The sequence below is a fragment of the Gadus morhua genome, chromosome 13 (assembly GCF_902167405.1).
Source record: "Gadus morhua chromosome 13, gadMor3.0, whole genome shotgun sequence".
Lineage (NCBI taxonomy): Eukaryota > Metazoa > Chordata > Actinopteri > Gadiformes > Gadidae > Gadus > Gadus morhua.
The window spans coordinates 13478940-13495417 of NC_044060.1; the positions used below are offsets into that span (position 1 = coordinate 13478940).

General features: G+C 40.8%; 1 protein-coding gene and 5 non-coding genes across 6 annotated transcripts in view; 4 read left to right on the forward strand and 2 right to left on the reverse strand.

Annotated features, from left to right (window-relative positions):
- The window catches only part of eogt (EGF domain-specific O-linked N-acetylglucosamine (GlcNAc) transferase), a 62184-nt gene extending 52457 nt beyond the window's left edge, over positions 1-9727 (reverse strand). The window contains exons 1-6 of the mRNA XM_030375554.1: positions 9644-9727; positions 8595-8853; positions 7523-7623; positions 6637-6745; positions 5789-5883; positions 5582-5686 (exon numbers count right to left, since the gene is read on the reverse strand). Coding sequence (XP_030231414.1) covers positions 5582-5686; positions 5789-5883; positions 6637-6745; positions 7523-7623; positions 8595-8801 — 617 coding nt within the window. The 5' untranslated portion in view covers positions 8802-8853; positions 9644-9727. The remainder of the gene's footprint in view (positions 1-5581; positions 5687-5788; positions 5884-6636; positions 6746-7522; positions 7624-8594; positions 8854-9643) is intronic.
- On the forward strand, positions 1145-1216 carry trnae-cuc (transfer RNA glutamic acid (anticodon CUC)). The gene has a single exon. It is a non-coding gene; the product is annotated as a tRNA-Glu (tRNA).
- On the forward strand, positions 1631-1702 carry trnae-cuc (transfer RNA glutamic acid (anticodon CUC)). Its single transcript has one exon. It is a non-coding gene; the product is annotated as a tRNA-Glu (tRNA).
- trnae-cuc (transfer RNA glutamic acid (anticodon CUC)) lies at positions 2093-2164 on the forward strand. Its single transcript has one exon. It is a non-coding gene; the product is annotated as a tRNA-Glu (tRNA).
- On the reverse strand, positions 7277-7349 carry trnar-acg (transfer RNA arginine (anticodon ACG)). Its single transcript has one exon. It is a non-coding gene; the product is annotated as a tRNA-Arg (tRNA).
- A 3981-nt stretch (positions 9728-13708) lies between the features above and the next one.
- On the forward strand, positions 13709-13781 carry trnar-acg (transfer RNA arginine (anticodon ACG)). Its single transcript has one exon. It is a non-coding gene; the product is annotated as a tRNA-Arg (tRNA).
- The last annotated feature ends 2697 nt before the right edge of the window (positions 13782-16478 follow it).

The window sequence follows — 16478 nt, forward strand, 5'->3', positions numbered from 1 at the left end:
TTAAATTGAATCATGGTTCTCTAGTAATCAAATTCTAAAAACATGTAGTTGAGCATGACTCAACTACAAATTAAAGCAAATTAAATGAATATAAATATGAATTTAACTCTGGATATTATGTGAACCTGACAGGAATATATTCAGAAAATCAACGTCATCTTCAGAAATGTTTCAGTCAAAATCTCCCACAAAGTTGCTGGCAATCAATACTTATATGACTAGTCCTACATCCCAGCTATTCCAAGTCACATGGTTCATTTTTAAACACTCCCTCTGGGTCTAGTGGTTAGGTTTTCTGTCTCCTTGTCAAACCTGGATAGATATTGCTCTTACCCATATCTAACATTAACAGCTTATGTTAACTTAAGTCTGAAATTGCATTGATTTTGATCTGGTTTTCTAGATCAACTTCATTCCCTAGCATGTAGGGGAGCTTGCCTAAGTTAATCCAGATGGAATCAAAAATATAAAAAATATATGAATATAACAAATATTAACACAAATTTAACTTCAGAAAGGATGTTCGGTGATCAAAATGATCTCCGAAATAAGAAGTGAAAAACACACACATGTGCACACCACACACAGTATGTGGCTGCAGGTCAGTTATGCAGACTTAATAAGAACAAATTGTCCTATATCCAGCCAATTCATGGTCAGATGGTTTGTTTGAAAAGCAGCTCCGTGGTGTTCTAGTGGTTAGGATTCGGCGCTCTTCCCGGTCAGGGAACTAACCATTAAGCAATTTTCTACATAATGGTCAACTATCCAAAGATATTAATTTCAATTATTGTGTACATCTTGGTAAACACAAATGTAACTGCTAATTGAAAACCTTTTATCAGAAGTTAAGAGAGGTTAACCTATACATCTCCTGACAGTACATAAACATCTCTTGACTGAAAGAATAATTAAAAGTGCCAGAAGACCTACATCAAATTTCCTCTTTTTTTTTACAGAAATCTGGAATTTCTGTGCATCATCCAATGTATTCCTGAAGTGTACAGAATGGGGGGGGTGGGGGATCCTTGGTCAGTTACAGTAACTGATACAGTATTACATCACACAAATCCCTTCCTTGCCAGCTCTCAGCACGTCACGCATGCTAAAAAAAAAAAGAGTGCATTGACAAGATGACCTCAGGTCCCTGGTGGTCTAGTGGTTAGGATTCGGCGCTCTCACCGCCGCGGCCCGGGTTCGATTCCCGGTCAGGGAACACACCTTTAAGAAATTTTCTACATAATGGTCAACTATCCAAAGATATTAATTTCAATTATTGTGTACATCTTAGCAAACACACAAATGTAAATGCTAATTGAAAACATTTGTATCAGAAGTTAAGAGATGTTAACCTATACATCTCCTGACAGTACAATCATCTCTTGACTGAAAGAATAACTAAAAGTGCCAGAAGACCTACAACAAATTCCCTTTTTTTTTTACAGAATTCTGGGATTTCTCTGCATCATCCAATGTATTCCTGAAGTGTACAGAATGGGGGGGTGGGGGATCCTTGGTCAGTTACAGTAACTGATACAGTATTACATCACACATATCCCTTCCTCACCAGCTGTCAGCGTGTCACACATGCTAAAAAAAAAAAAGAGTGCTTTGACAAGATGACCTCAGCTCCCTGGTGGTCTAGTGGTTAGGATTCGGCGCTCTCACCGCCGCGGCCCGGGTTCGATTCCCGGTCAGGGAACACTCGTTTTCTCTCTACTTGTCAAACCTGGATTTCCATATATTGCTCTTACCCAAATCTAACATGAACAGCTTATGTTAACTGAAGTCTGAAATTGCATAGATACATTGTTTTCTAGATCAACGTAATTCCCTAACATGTAGTGGAGCTTGCCTCAGTTAATTCAGATGGAATAAAAAATATAAAAAATATATTAATATAAAAAATATTATCACAAATTTAACTTCAGAAAGGATGTTGGGTGATCAAAATGATCTCCGAAATAAGAAGTGAAAAACACACACATGCGCAAACACTCTATGTGGCTGCAGGTCAGTTATGCAGACTAATTAAGAACAAATTGTACTATATCCAGCGAATTTAAAGTCACATGGTTGGCTGATTAGCAGCTCCCTGGTGGTCTAGTGGTTAGGATTCGGCGCTCTCACCGCCGCGGCCCGGGTTCGATTCCCGGTCAGGGAACACACCTTTAAGAAATTTTCTACATAATGGTCAACTATCCAAAGATATTAATTTCAATTATTGTGTACATCTTAGTAAACACACAAATGTAAATGCTAATTGAAAACCTTTGTATCAGAAGTTAAGAGATGTTAACCTATACATCTCCTGACAGTACAAACATCTCTTGACTGAAAGAATAACTAAAAGTGCCGGAAGACCTACATCAAATTCCCTTATTTTTTTCAGAATTCTGGGATTTCTGTGCATCATTCACTGTATTCCTGAAGTTTACAGAATGGGATGGTGGGGGGATCCTTGGTCAGTTACAGTAACTGATACAGTATTACATCACACAAATCCCTTCCTCGCCAGCTGTCAGCATGTCACACATGCTAAAAAAAAAGTGCATTGACAAGATGACCTCAGCTCCCTGGTTGTCTAGTGGTTAGGATTCGGCGCTCTCACCGCCGCGGCCCGGGTTCGATTCCCGGTCAGGGAACTCACCTTTTCTGTCTCCTTGTCAAACCTGGATTTCCATATATTCCTCTTACCCAAATCTAACAGGAACAGCTTATGTTAACTTAAGTCTGAAATTTCATAGATACATTGTTTTCTAGATCAAATTAATTCCCTAACATGTAGTGGAGCTTGCCTCAGTTAATTCAGTAGGAATCAGAAATATAAAAAATACATTAATATAGAAAATATTAACCCAAAATAAACTCCAGAAAGGATTTTGGGTTATCACAATGATCTCCGAAATAAGAAGTGAAAAACACACACATGCACATTAGAGCATGGAAACCCGACCAATGCCCGATGGTACCCGACAGGCCGGGTCGAGTTCTGACAAATATTTGAAATTATGCTCGGGTTCGGGTCGGGCTCGGTCACAACAACTGCGCGATAAGGCGTTGGAGTTGGCGTCGGCATTGCTTCTGTTTTAACGTTAATTTTACTTTGCTGGGGACACTCGTGTTAAATTTTAATTTCATGGTTCAAGGTTCTGTCCTACAGAACCTCGTGTCATTTTGTGGAATATATCGTTATCGTGTGTGGATTTCAATTGGTTATGATTCTGCGCAACAAGAGCACGTTAATAGCGAGCACAAGAGTGCTTGCTGTTAACGCATGCTTGTTGCGCTCATCTTTTGACTTTTCTAAATTCCTTGCAGTTGTTTAATAAGGGCGTACTTTCATATGCACAAATGTAAACATGTCATTAGGATGAGAAAAAATAGAACTTAACTGTGTCGGGCTCGAACATATCTAGATGTCGGGGTCGGGCTCGGTTACTTCTCTATCGGACGCAGGCTGGGCTCGGACAGAAAAATGCGTCCTGTTCAGCACTCTAATGCACACACACATGCACACATACACTATGTGGCTGAAGGTCAGTTATGCAGACTAATTAAGAACAAATAGTCCTTTATCCAGCCAATTGAAGGTCACATGGTTGGGTTGATTAGCAGCTCCCTGGTGGTCTAGTGGTTAGGATTCTGAGCTGACCGTAGACAGCCCGTAACCTAAGTCTGTCCCTACGTGATGTGCTGAACTTGAGCATTGTTCCCAATCTTTCCCTGGGTGAGTGCAATCTAACCTATCTAGGGGGTTAGGTGGGAGGTACCCACCACAGGTCCGTCTCTCACACTCCGCACCGGCTCCTCGTCCCGGTTGGATGAACCATCAGTCCCGCTGACCAGCCCGCGCCTTGATCCAGTCTTTAAATCACCATGTATATATATATATACAGTATATTTATCCCAAAAGTGTTCCCTTCATGAAACGTCCGAGCAGCGCGAGTCCCTCAGGTTATTCTCCTTCTCCCGACTCTCACCTCAGGCCACGTTTATACGTAGCAGGGTATTTATAGAAACAAATATTTCCCCCCCTCCGTTTTCAAAAATAACATTGTGCACACAATATCGTTTTCAAAAAAGTTGTTGTTTACATCAAAACGCATAAATACGCCGTCGAGTGCAATTAAAGCCATGCAAGCCAATCAGTATCCGCAGAATCAACAACAACGAATAACACAAGCGTCTTCCTGTAACAAACAAACTGTAAACATAGGGTGCTCATATGACGTTAAGCATTTCCTGGCGCATAATGTGACGCTTCAGAACCTAAAACCCCGTTTCCCCCCGTTGACACGACAACACTAAACCGGCGTTTTCAGAAATCTCCACTTTGGCCGGAGTTTTTAGAAATGATCGTTTTCTGTGACAAAAATTGCGTTTTCGTGTAAATGAGAGGCCAAACCGCGTGGAAATATCTGCGTTTTCCCTTCGTGTAAACGGGGCCTTAGTCTCAAACTCTCCAGACCTCCCCCTCAGCTGTTGCTACTTACCTGTGATGAGAACCTCAACACCTCCCCCTCTGTGTGACGTCAGTACTGACCCTAACCCTAAGCACATGCTACCCTACCGTAACAGGCACTCTCACCACCGCGGCCAGGGTTCGATACCCGGTGGGAACTAACCTTTAAGCAATTTTCTACATAATGGTCAACTATCCGCAGATATTAATTTCAATTATTGTGTACATCTTAGTAAACACAGAAATGTAAATGCTAATAGCAAACTTTTGTATCAGAAGTTAAGAGATGTTAACCTATACATCTCCTGACAGTACATAAACATCTCTTGACTGATAATATAACTAAAACTGCCAGAAGACATACGTCAAATTTCCTTTCATTGACAGAATTCTGGAATTTCTGTGCATCATCCCCTGTATTCCTGAAGCGTAGCTGTCAGCACGTCACACATTCTAAAAAAAATAGTGCATTGACCACATGACCACAGGTGGGTCCCTGGTGGTCTAGCGGTTAGGATTCTGCGCTCTCACCGCCACGGCCCGGGTTTGATTCCCGGTCAGGGAACTCAACTCTATGTCTGAAATTAATTTAAAGGAACTTAATACCTGACTCATTGTAGCACTTCCTCTAAGCATGTACTGGTCTGGCACTTTATGTAAACGTATTGTATGTTGTGTTTCCAGGCCCATCTAAATGAAATTACTCTTAACAATGTCCTATGCCCAGTCTACTCTATATCAGCCAGGATGAACCCAACATAGCTCATTGATGTTCTAGTGGTTAGGATTTGGGGCTCACACCGCCGGGGCATGCGTTTCATTCCCAGTCAGGGAACAATGATTTTGAAGAGCTTTCTCTTTTCAACACATGTGGGACGCAAACCATGAATAAGAATTAAGTACCTGGGATGATCTATCCTTTATAGATATGTCTTAAGTCACAGAATTGTATTTCATGGTGGTCTTGTAATGAAAGGCAATGAAAGCCATAATGACCACTTTTTGTTTTGAGCATTCGGTAACTTTAAGTTACGTCAGTCTGCATCAGATGTTACTGTGTCTTTCTACTGGACATTTAGGGAGCACTTGAACATTGTGCAGTGTATCTTGCATTACCAAGATTGCAGCGGACTCTTGTGATCTCCCTCAGCCGCCAGTGATGCTCTGCTCAGACTGCAGTGCCCTCCCATCTCTCCGTGTTGGATGAAGTCCTCCTTATACCTGCAACGCAAACACAAGGTGGGTTCACACAGGGAAACAGAACAATACTTTCGCTGTAAACTCCTGGCATTCACCAATGTCAAGATAAGGCAGTGGCATGACCTTTCGTGACCTCTGCGCGGGCTCCGTAAGTCCAAGTAAAGGTTGGTCGCCTGACAGAACCGAGTGTGGCGGCTGCACCGTAACGATGAATCCCCCTATAATTAAAAACAGAACTTTATTTAATTGCATGAGGCCCAGTGTTTTCCACACCAACTGAACATCTTGACCAATATATTCAAGCAATCAGCCACGAGAGGCCGTGGCTTACCGCGATGCATCAACCGATAGGGGGCGATGTTGCTCTGAAACCCCCTAGCTGTTAATCAGGCCGTCAAGTGGCTTAATGCTTGAATTTAACAGTTATTAAAACAGTAACTTAAAACTACCTCGTAAGATTTCAGAAAGTAAACACACAGCAAAAGAAAATGTGGTGATTTATTGAATTTGTACACAGATCTGTGTGAATAGAGGATTTTACTACGCCTTTGAGCCAATCAGAATCAAGGACCGGAACTAGACGTTTTATCAAGCCACTGCATTGTTGAATATACGGTCAAATACATAGTTATGTTTAGTAGATGTTTTCTTGACAGGAAAAAAAATAAAATAAGTTGATTCAGCCAAAAAATAATGTTATAGCTGAAAGTATTTAATATGCAATCATTGTTGGTAACTGTGGTATAACCTGAACAAACCACGACGGGGTGTCCTGTTATTGGAAATAATGTACAACCTTATTGAAGGACAAACAATAATAACAGGATAACCCAGCATGGTTTATCCCTTACATACAAACATTTTACATACTGAGTCCATTTTGCTCCGTCTTTATGTACAACATCTGTGCTACTGTTTGTTCCTGTTGACTCCTGTGCATCCTGCGGAACAGAGGATATGAGTGAACTCACAGGTCTGCTAGCTGCGCATAGAGTCTCCATCTCAGAGAGCCGCTCCCTGACGTAACCAAAGTCTCCCTGCTTCCAAAACAGATCCCGGGCTGCTTCCACCGTCGGAGCCCTGTAGGGGTTTAACATCAGATACTGAAGATTAATAAATTCTATAATTAGTTAGATTACAGTTCTAAAATACCACATTGTCTTTTGTGATAATTAAATGTATGAAAAAACTAGTAAGTTAGTTAATTTTCACTATAATTAGTGTTTCTTTCCCACGGCTCACATCACATTTACATCACATTTTGTCACATTTGTTGAAATTCTTTTAATATCTCGACAGCAATCAATAAATCATATGCTCCAAAAAAAAAAAAGGGGGTAATTAAATGGGGTCCGTGGCTGTCCCAAGCCTGTTAGAAACCTGTCAAATCATTTAATTGGCTTACCTGATGGTGTACCTACCTACCCGGCTACCTGTGCACAATAATTGGACCTGATGCTAAAGCTAGCGGGCTAGAGCAGTTCTTCGGGGAGGGGATTTGGAGGGAAGCCTGGTATTTCTTTCAGTTGGATACTAGTTGGATAAATCTAGCTAACCCTTCAATTTGAGACCAATTTGAGGCTTTAAGAGATTCTGAGGGAAAAGTTAGACCGAGCCAGCCAGGAGTCGAACCTGGAATCTTCTGATCCGTAGTCAGACGCGTTATCCATTGCGCCACTGGCCCTCTGTGAAGAACTGCAGGATATGAACATTTAAAAATCCCCTCGTGTCCTACCCCCAATGGATTTAAAAATCAATAAAGCAAGAACATCGACATTGCCATCAGTCTGACCGTTACTGTAAGGTGAAAACAACGACCTAACCATGTGTTTGTGGACAACCAGCTTGGAAACGTACCATCTGACATCAGCTTTGGAGCACACAGGGTAACCGAAGCGCTTCTCAAGAGCGCAGTGCTTCTCATAGCCCCAACAGGCCGACAGATTCCCCAGTGCATCCTGTGTAAGGGCATATGAAAAACCTTAGTAAGAGACTTTCCAAGGGTCTAACTCAGTGGTTCTCAAAACTTTTTATGCTGCGTACCACCACAGAAAATATTTGTCCCTCAAAGTACCACCATTATGACAGATGTTATATAATATAACAACATACAGTAGCGTAGGCCTGCGGCGCTTTTCAGCTGAGCACGTCTCATGAAGGAGGCACATTTATTCTTAAAAATAATATTTATTGTTAGCTGTTGTCAGCTGTACACAGTGGTAGCACTAGAACAGAGACACGGAAACACATACACACACAGCAAGTGAGAACATGATCTCATAGTAAATGTATTGATTTGTACTAGTATTTTGATAGCATTGTTATTAATCTAACAAAAAGAAAATTCTAATTCCTCTGCGTACCACTTGATAGCGCATCGCGTACCATAGTTGGAGAACCACTGGCCTAACTAAAATTAACTAAAACAAAAGAGTGAATTAGTCATTTATTTCAACCACCAACAGCACTATATACCCAAGGTCTACCAAGTTCCAATAATGGGGAGGGAAATAATACACTAGACTGGAGGCATACACCAAAACAGTCATCACACGTCTTTGTTCTCAACAATTACTGTTGTTGTGCTGCAAATATTCCTGGTAAAAGGCAGATCCCTTAATCCATTAAAAACTGGTCAGTTATTACTTTTGAACTTTACATTGGCTTTGTATTCTGCCGCATGATGATTCGTTTGAGATCTCTCTCTATTCCATGGCTGAATGCTTCTAGCTCTGACAATCTTTCACAGGGTATGAATATTGTATTTCTAACAAATGAAAACAAATGAATGGAAGGGGAAAATCCGACAAGTATGAATGTAGTCAGTAACACAATCTACCTCCACCTCATATCCAAACACTAACACAGATGAACACACCCACCCACCCACCCACCCACCCACCCACCCACAGAAAGGCTAATATCTTACTTTAAAAGGGCAGAGAGGGTCCTGGTGGCAGAGCTTGGAGACTCCCTGGTTGTTGCGTAGGAAGTAGGGTATGTGCTCTGGGGGCAGAGACAGGCTGCTGTAGTCGAACAGTGGTGCCGCTGGACGGTGGCCAAGCTTCCCAGGCTCCGCGGAGGTGATCGAAGTTGACGCAACGACTATGGCCAGCGCTAGTAGCAGCAGCAGCATAATCGGACAAGCCTCACATTCATGTGAGATGATGACTGCTCTTCACAGCCCTCTGAGTTAGAGGGGAGACAAAAGGGGAGGGAAATGGTCAGACGCAGGGCTCTTGGTTTGAGGGTCAAGAGCAGCAGTTCACGAGCATGTGGGTACAGGCTGGTGTGTGACTCCGGGGAGCTTCAAGGAACTGTAGAGGCTTCAGGAAATATTAGTGGCCGTTTTCCTGCGATTGTCTTGGCAGTCATAACTAAGCTAGGTGGAACTTGAGCGTCAGACAAAGTGCGAGAGAACATGCCTCTTCGAGGAGCCAATGAACGCGCAGTGTAGCTAGCTTTGAGCCTTAAATGTTATAATTATGTTACATATATCGTATAGTGGATGAGGGGGATCCTCCTCAAATAAAACACAACGTTTTTTTCCATAATGTCGTTTAAATTACAAATTGTACGCATGACGTATATGCAATATGCTAGTAAAACGTCGTAACGTCAGGCTACCGGTAAACGTTTCTCTAAGAAGTGATGGATAAAAGTAAAACAAAAACCTTGACACATTCGCCAAACAGTTCGAACAGTCCCTTGAGAGATAAGCTATGTCATAATGCCGGTTATTTTTGTGTTTTGCAAAGCAATTGACAATTTCCTAAAGCATAGCTTAGGAAATATTAATTAGCCGTACTTCAACTATTCAACATTTAACCTAGAGCACGAGCAGATGACAGTCAAGCATCCGTTTCCCGCCGTCAATCAGCACACAACCACTGTCTGTTCATCACAATTAATCACGGGGAAATACTTTAAGAAGACCTAAAAGTAGCAGTTTAATACAAAGTTCATCACGAAATGTACCCGAATTGGTCACTTCTTATCCTGGGCTACCCTGCGATGTTGATGTAGCAGGTCGCCATAACACCGGAAACCTCGCACCGGTCTACGATACCCATAGTCAGACACCAGGGGGAGCTGTTGGTCTACACAGCACATAATGGGAAAGCGTGGAAATCATGCTGGCAATGGCATGTAGCATTTAACATTTAAAAAAAAAAAAAAAAAGGAATCAGGAAAATGCAAATACTATTCAAACATGTTGGGCAATAGCTTGAAATTCTGCAGGGATTGTTCGGAGAGAATGAGGGACTAAATTAACAACATCACGGATAACCTCTCGTCCCTAAACTGTGCTGTGCAAATTATAACTTTTCCCTCAGGTAAGATGTGTTGATATCTCACTGGAACTCACCGGAAGCTTATCGGGCTCTTTTAGGGAATGTTTCCCTTTTTAGCCCACCTTCACTAGTGGTTAGATTGATTGGGTATAGATTTTGGGATTAATCTATCTAGGCTAATTATCCCTTCACAGATAGTCGGTTTATCCAGAGGTTGTCGAGACGGTCCCTTTTCCTTTCAACGATCTCCAATGAAAAGATAAATAAGTTGCATAATCAATAGTAGCAGCGCTGTGACTGGCAATGGTCTTCTCATCCTTAAAAAGGTAGCGAAGGCAATACAAAGCACCTCAAAATAAAAAAACCTGTACATCTGGATTAACACTATCCTAACATTGTGTTCTTGCCCTAATGCAAACGTATGCAGGAAGCATTTCACAAAAGTAAATTGTATATTATTAGACTGTTCATGGTGATGTAGTGAAAACTTAAAGGCTTAAGCATATCCTAACCTGCTATTTGAAACAGGTCAGTGTTTAAAACCCGAAAGTAACACTGAGTGAAACACAAGTGAAAAAATAAGTATAAGCATATAAATAAGCATACTGGCTTAACCTTAACTTTTACCCTACATCTGTATTGAAATCAAAGTAATCAAGATGTTTTACCATGATCATTTTAAGATATGAGCCACACAAAGTATCAAATATATTAAAGAATAACAACTCATTACGCTTAGATGAATGAAAGTTTTTTTTTTATTAAACAATTAGTGTGACAAGACCAGTGAGTGATTGTGTGAACAGATTCAACAATGGACACAGCAGGGAACACTATATAATATACTTAGGGCAAACCATTAACATATAACGTAGCAAATATACTATACTTTATGCCATTACAATACTTATAATAGCCCTGAGCAAATTCAAAATTGGTTTAGATCAATGGTAATACCATGGTTGGCTGTGCAGCGTTTGGATGCTCCAATCGGTCCGAGAAGGGTTACCACATGTATGGCTTCCCCAAGGACCAAGAGCGCAGGAAGAAATGGATGGCAATGGTCAGCCGTCAAAACGTACAAGTGACAGGGGTCAACAACCGTCAAAAACGATGTAATGCAAGTAATGTTCACATCACTTGATAGCATTTCAAAGGGCATAATAATTCTAAGTGTAGAGAATTATGACTTTTCAATGATATTTGAAGTGCAATGGAAACTGATCTTACAAGCCTACCTATAAAGGTACACTTTGAAGATGACCAATTCACTGCCACAAAAAGAGAAGGGATGTTGAAGAGTTTTCATTCATCGCCCTAAGCCGAAGAGGAGGAAACCCCCTTCTGTGAGGGTGCCTCCAGAACCAAGTGCAACGGACCACACATATTTCACCAAATTAAACTTCGGTATGATCCATGCAGCTAACAATATTCCCCATTTCATGTAATACAAGGATAGACTACACTCCTAATGAGATTACATAATTCATGTTTGTACATTCAGTTTAAAAAACAACCAGAGGTCAGGGATTCTCTGAGGATTTGCAAACAATGTAGATAATCGACACATTTCTACCCAATTAACAATTGCCAGTAGATCCATTTATACATTTTATTGGTTTCGGATTGTGACAGATGATTTAATTCACATTACAGAAATGATTCGCTTTAATTGATTTTCTTACATTGGAGATGACAGTAGTTGCAAATGCAAAGGCAAAATACATATAACAGAGAATCAGTCAACAAGAAGTTAAAACGAAAAAGCCATACAGGTTAAATTCACCGCCCATCATAATCAGCATTGTTGAAGCGGCGGCATCTGTAGGGCTTCATGTGCTGAACATCACCCTTTCCAGGATATAATTAAACAAACATTGTTTTTTCTACTAGCTATCGCATCATAAAACCCGTCCTTAAAATCAACCTAAATGATCCTAGTAATCCAACATAAATAACTAACTAAATAAAAGTTAGATTCACTTCACTACTGAACTTCGTAATTGTTGGTGTAGATACCTTCACATGGCGAAGTCGAGCTCACAAACCAGCAGGCAATCGGTCGTCTACCAAGATAAAAATATATATAATTACGCTGTGCATATAAAAATAAATGTCAGTATATGCATCATAAAAGGACCTCTAATACAATAGACAGTTGACAATTCAAAAGAGGTAGCTATTTAATCAATTTACCCCTGGAGATACCTTCACAGGTGGTGAAGTCGAGCTAACAAACTAGCAGGCAATCGGTCGTCTACCAAGACAAATATATATATATAATTACGCCGTGCATATTCAAATAAATATCAGTATATGCATCATAAAAGGACCTCTAATAAAATACAGTTGACAATTCAAAAGAGGTAGCTATTTAATCAATTTACCCCTGGAGATGCCATCACAGATGGTGAAATCGAGCTAACAAACTAGCCGGCAATCTGTCGTTTACCAAATATATATATAATTACGCTGTGCATTTACAAATAAATATCAGTATATGCATCATAAAAGGACCTCTAATAAAATACAGTTGACAATTCAAAAGGGGTAGCTATTTAGTCAATTTACCCCTGGAGATGCCATCACAGATGGTGAAATCGAGCTAACAAACTAGCCGGCAATCGGTCGTTTACCAAGATAAATATATATATAATTACGCTGTGCATTTACAAATAAATATCAGTATATGCATCATAAAAGGACCTCTAATAAAATACAGTTGGCAATTCAAATGAGGTAGCTATTTAATCAATTTACCCCTGGAGATACCTTCACAGATGGTGAAATCAAGCTAACAAACTAGCCGGCAATCGGTCGTCTACCAAGATAAATATATATATATAATTACGCTGTGCATTTACAAATATATATCAGTATATTCATCATAAAAGGTCCTCTGATACAATATAGACAGTTGACGATTCAAAAGAGGTATCTATTTAATCAATTTACCTCAGAAGTTACTCGGCGGCCAGCAATGGAAATGAATGGTCTCCTACGCCGTAAAATGGTTGTTTGGAACTATTCGAGGCTCCATACCCCGGAAGTAGGCGCTACAACGGAGTCCAATGGAAGTGTCGCCACTCTGTTATATCTACCACTCTGGTTTACTGGTCTTGCGTGTTCCAACGGTAACGGGCTTTTTTGACATTTTAAAACTAATACAACTAACGTTACCTATTCAATAAAATACAATACTGAACATACACATTACCTTATACGTCGAATTCATACACGTTACAATGATGAACGACGACCTATCGTCGAAGCAGACTTTTGGCATTTGTCGGATATGTTAACGTGATATTTGCCAATTTATTCGTATTGAAAATAGCTAGAAAGGACTGACTTACCTCGGAAATGTTGGTAAGAAGTGAAGTGAAGTAATCAAATGAAAGGTGTGAAGATTTTCGTAATTTCGTAATTTTGTAATGTCACTCTTCAAATCAAAGTACTGAAGTGAAGTGAAGATTTTCGTAATGTCACGCTTGAAAATTTCAATTTTTGGTAGCGATACGAGCGCTGATTGGCCAGGGTTCGTATGTCCACGAGGTCATTCTTCGTAGTAACAGCGATATACGATCGCTGATTGGCCAATTTTTGGTAGATGATACGAGCGTTGATTGGCCAATTTTTGGTAGATGATACGAGCGCTGATTGGCCAATTCTTCGTAGATGATAGGAGCGGTGATTGGCCAATTCTTGGTAGATTCGAGTTCGACTCACAGGCGGGGCAACATACAGCGGACCAGTGGCGCAATGGATAACGCGTCTGACTACGGATCAGAAGATTCCAGGTTCGACTCCTGGCTGGTTCGATCCTTTTCCTTCTCAGTCTCATCCATTCTATTTATTTTTTCACTTGTGTTTCACTCAGTGTATTATTATTGCTTGGACAGCATTTATAAGGAACCTGATCACTTAGACACTATGTTTTACAGTGATATTAACGTCTCTATAATCACTGTTGACATGGCCTCTTAATGCTTTAATAAAACGGGCACTAAACACACCGGCATGATTTAGTTTCATTGGTGAACACAGCGACGACCGGCAACGATATATATTTGATGCAACGTTATTATTCATTTTCATAAGGATCTGGATATTTACTGACAATATGAATGTACAGTAGTCATATTATGATCATAACGAATTAGGAAAGACCGGGATTCGTTACGACGAGATCAGGATGTATATTACGGTATTTATGGCACTTTACGTCGACTAACTTTATTTATCATTCTTTATTACAATACGATATATATTTCATACAACATTATTATTCGTTTGCATAAGGATCTGGACATGTTTCTGACAATATGAATGTACAGTAGTCATATTATGGTCATAACGAATTAGGATCTACCGGGATTCGATACGATGAAAATAAGCATGTTTTTTGGTATATCTTGGTGCTTTACCTCGACAAACACGCAGCTTCCTGCAGCTCTGGTCAGCTGCCACGTTCTCCTCACCATTTAAAAACTTGGTCCCACCCCCGCTTGTATGACATCCTATCCTACCAATCAGAGTGTAGCTCCTCCTACTTACTTTCACGTTATTTTCACAAATTATTATATTATTGCGAATGGGGGAGGGGAGCCGTCGGTAACGTTGAACTTAGCCTGCAGGTCAAACAGCGTCTATGCATGTCTATTTCTGCACTAAGCTAACGTGACATTCACTAAAGTTAAAAAATGTAAACAAACTTACCAAAGACGTTATTCAAATTCTCCACAGAATCGACATTTCTTAAGAAATAGCCGCTGAGGTAAAAAGCTAAGCCTCTGAAGAATAGTCCCACCTCCTGGTGCCATCGGTCAGATGTCTATGGAAAATAACATGGATTTTTTTTAATAATCGTACATAACAAATTCTGTTGGTGGCGAAGAAGTAAAAGCTGCTCACGTTTTGAAATACATACTTTTGCCATCTAGATTCCACTTGGGTTTTGGATTGTCGGTGTCGTTACAGTAGTAAACAATTCTAAATGTAACTTCGAGCTCCGCAGCTTTCAACCTGCGCTGCGAGCTCGAAGTTGCATTGACCAATAATTGGTTCCCCTGATGGCCAATGACGAGGCCAGTTTGTGTTCACGAATGGACCCGAGTGACAGCCTGCAACAGCCAATCCTTGAATGCACTGCTTGTTCAAGAGTCCTATCAAGTATGAGTCAATCATAAAAAACCGTTGTCATGGGCTACGTCCCGCCCTCACCCCTCACCACTGCAGCGGGATGTTCAATTAATTCGGTTCCACAATATTAGAGGCCATCTGTTCACCTGGATGTGGACATAAGAGGAAGACATACATTTATAAAGTGTCTGCAAAAATGCAAAATTATAAAAAAAAAAAAAAATATTTTTATAATTTTGCATGCAGACGATGCTGCTGATGCTGGTTCCTCAGGGCCAGGCTGGTCTGGTTCCTCAGCCCCACAAGATACTCTGCCAGGCGGCCCACCCTGTCCAGGCCCGGGATGTTGTTTAAATCCACTGCCTGAAAGAGTTTGCTAGGTAGGGCAGGCACCACTGGTGGAGGGCTGGGCAGGTGGTGTTGGTTGTGGTGGTGGAGAAGGAGGAGGTGGAACAGAGGCCAAAGAACCACTGGTGGAGGATTGGGCAAGGGTTGGTGGAGGAGGTAACTTGGTAAGTAGCATGCCAGGCACCACTGGTGGAGGACAGAGCAGGGGGTGCAGTGGAGATGACAGCAGTCATGTTGTCCATGGCCAAGTCCTCGAGCAAGCTGCATGGTCTGTGTCCTCAGATTAGGTGTCCTGCAGTCTGTTCCCAGTCAGCATACAGGTAGTAGACACCTACTCTCCTGGGAATTAAAACAATAATGGAATTAGTAGGGCAGTATATGAACATGTGACGTGTGTCTGGGTTCCCTACCATACAGGCCATCTGCATTCTCCATGGGAGAATGCAGCATTTCCAGCATTTATTTTGATGATTACGAGTTGCTTTAAGATAACCATTAGCATACAGAGATTTCCTTGAAATCTTTTCAGTGTGTGAAGTTACTATTAATAAAACGTCCTTCTATTCTGTTTTTTTGCTAGGTAGGCTATATCAACGTAGGCTACTCTCTGAGTAATCTAGAATATACAACCGATTAGCAATACATTGAGCTGTGTGATGGAGAAGCAGTTTGATGTAATGGTTTAAGTTAGAGAAGATACTATTGCACCATTTAATGTATTTTAAAAAAAATGAAGACATTGTCCCTTTTTTGCATAAGACGCCAACTGACATGCATGTGATATATCTATTTCTATCGATCTATCTATCCATACTTATATATAATAATATATAGTAAAAATATGTATATATATTTTATTGAAATTTAACAAAAAAAATTAGGGTTGAAAAACTCGACTGGGGCAGCTAGGGGCCGACTTGCACGCAAAATGTCGAAAACCCTGACTTTCCACGCCGCAGGCCCCTTGCCAAGCCACAATGCCCACCCGGCTCCGGTGCTGCAGCTGGATGCTACTCCTCCGATTAGCT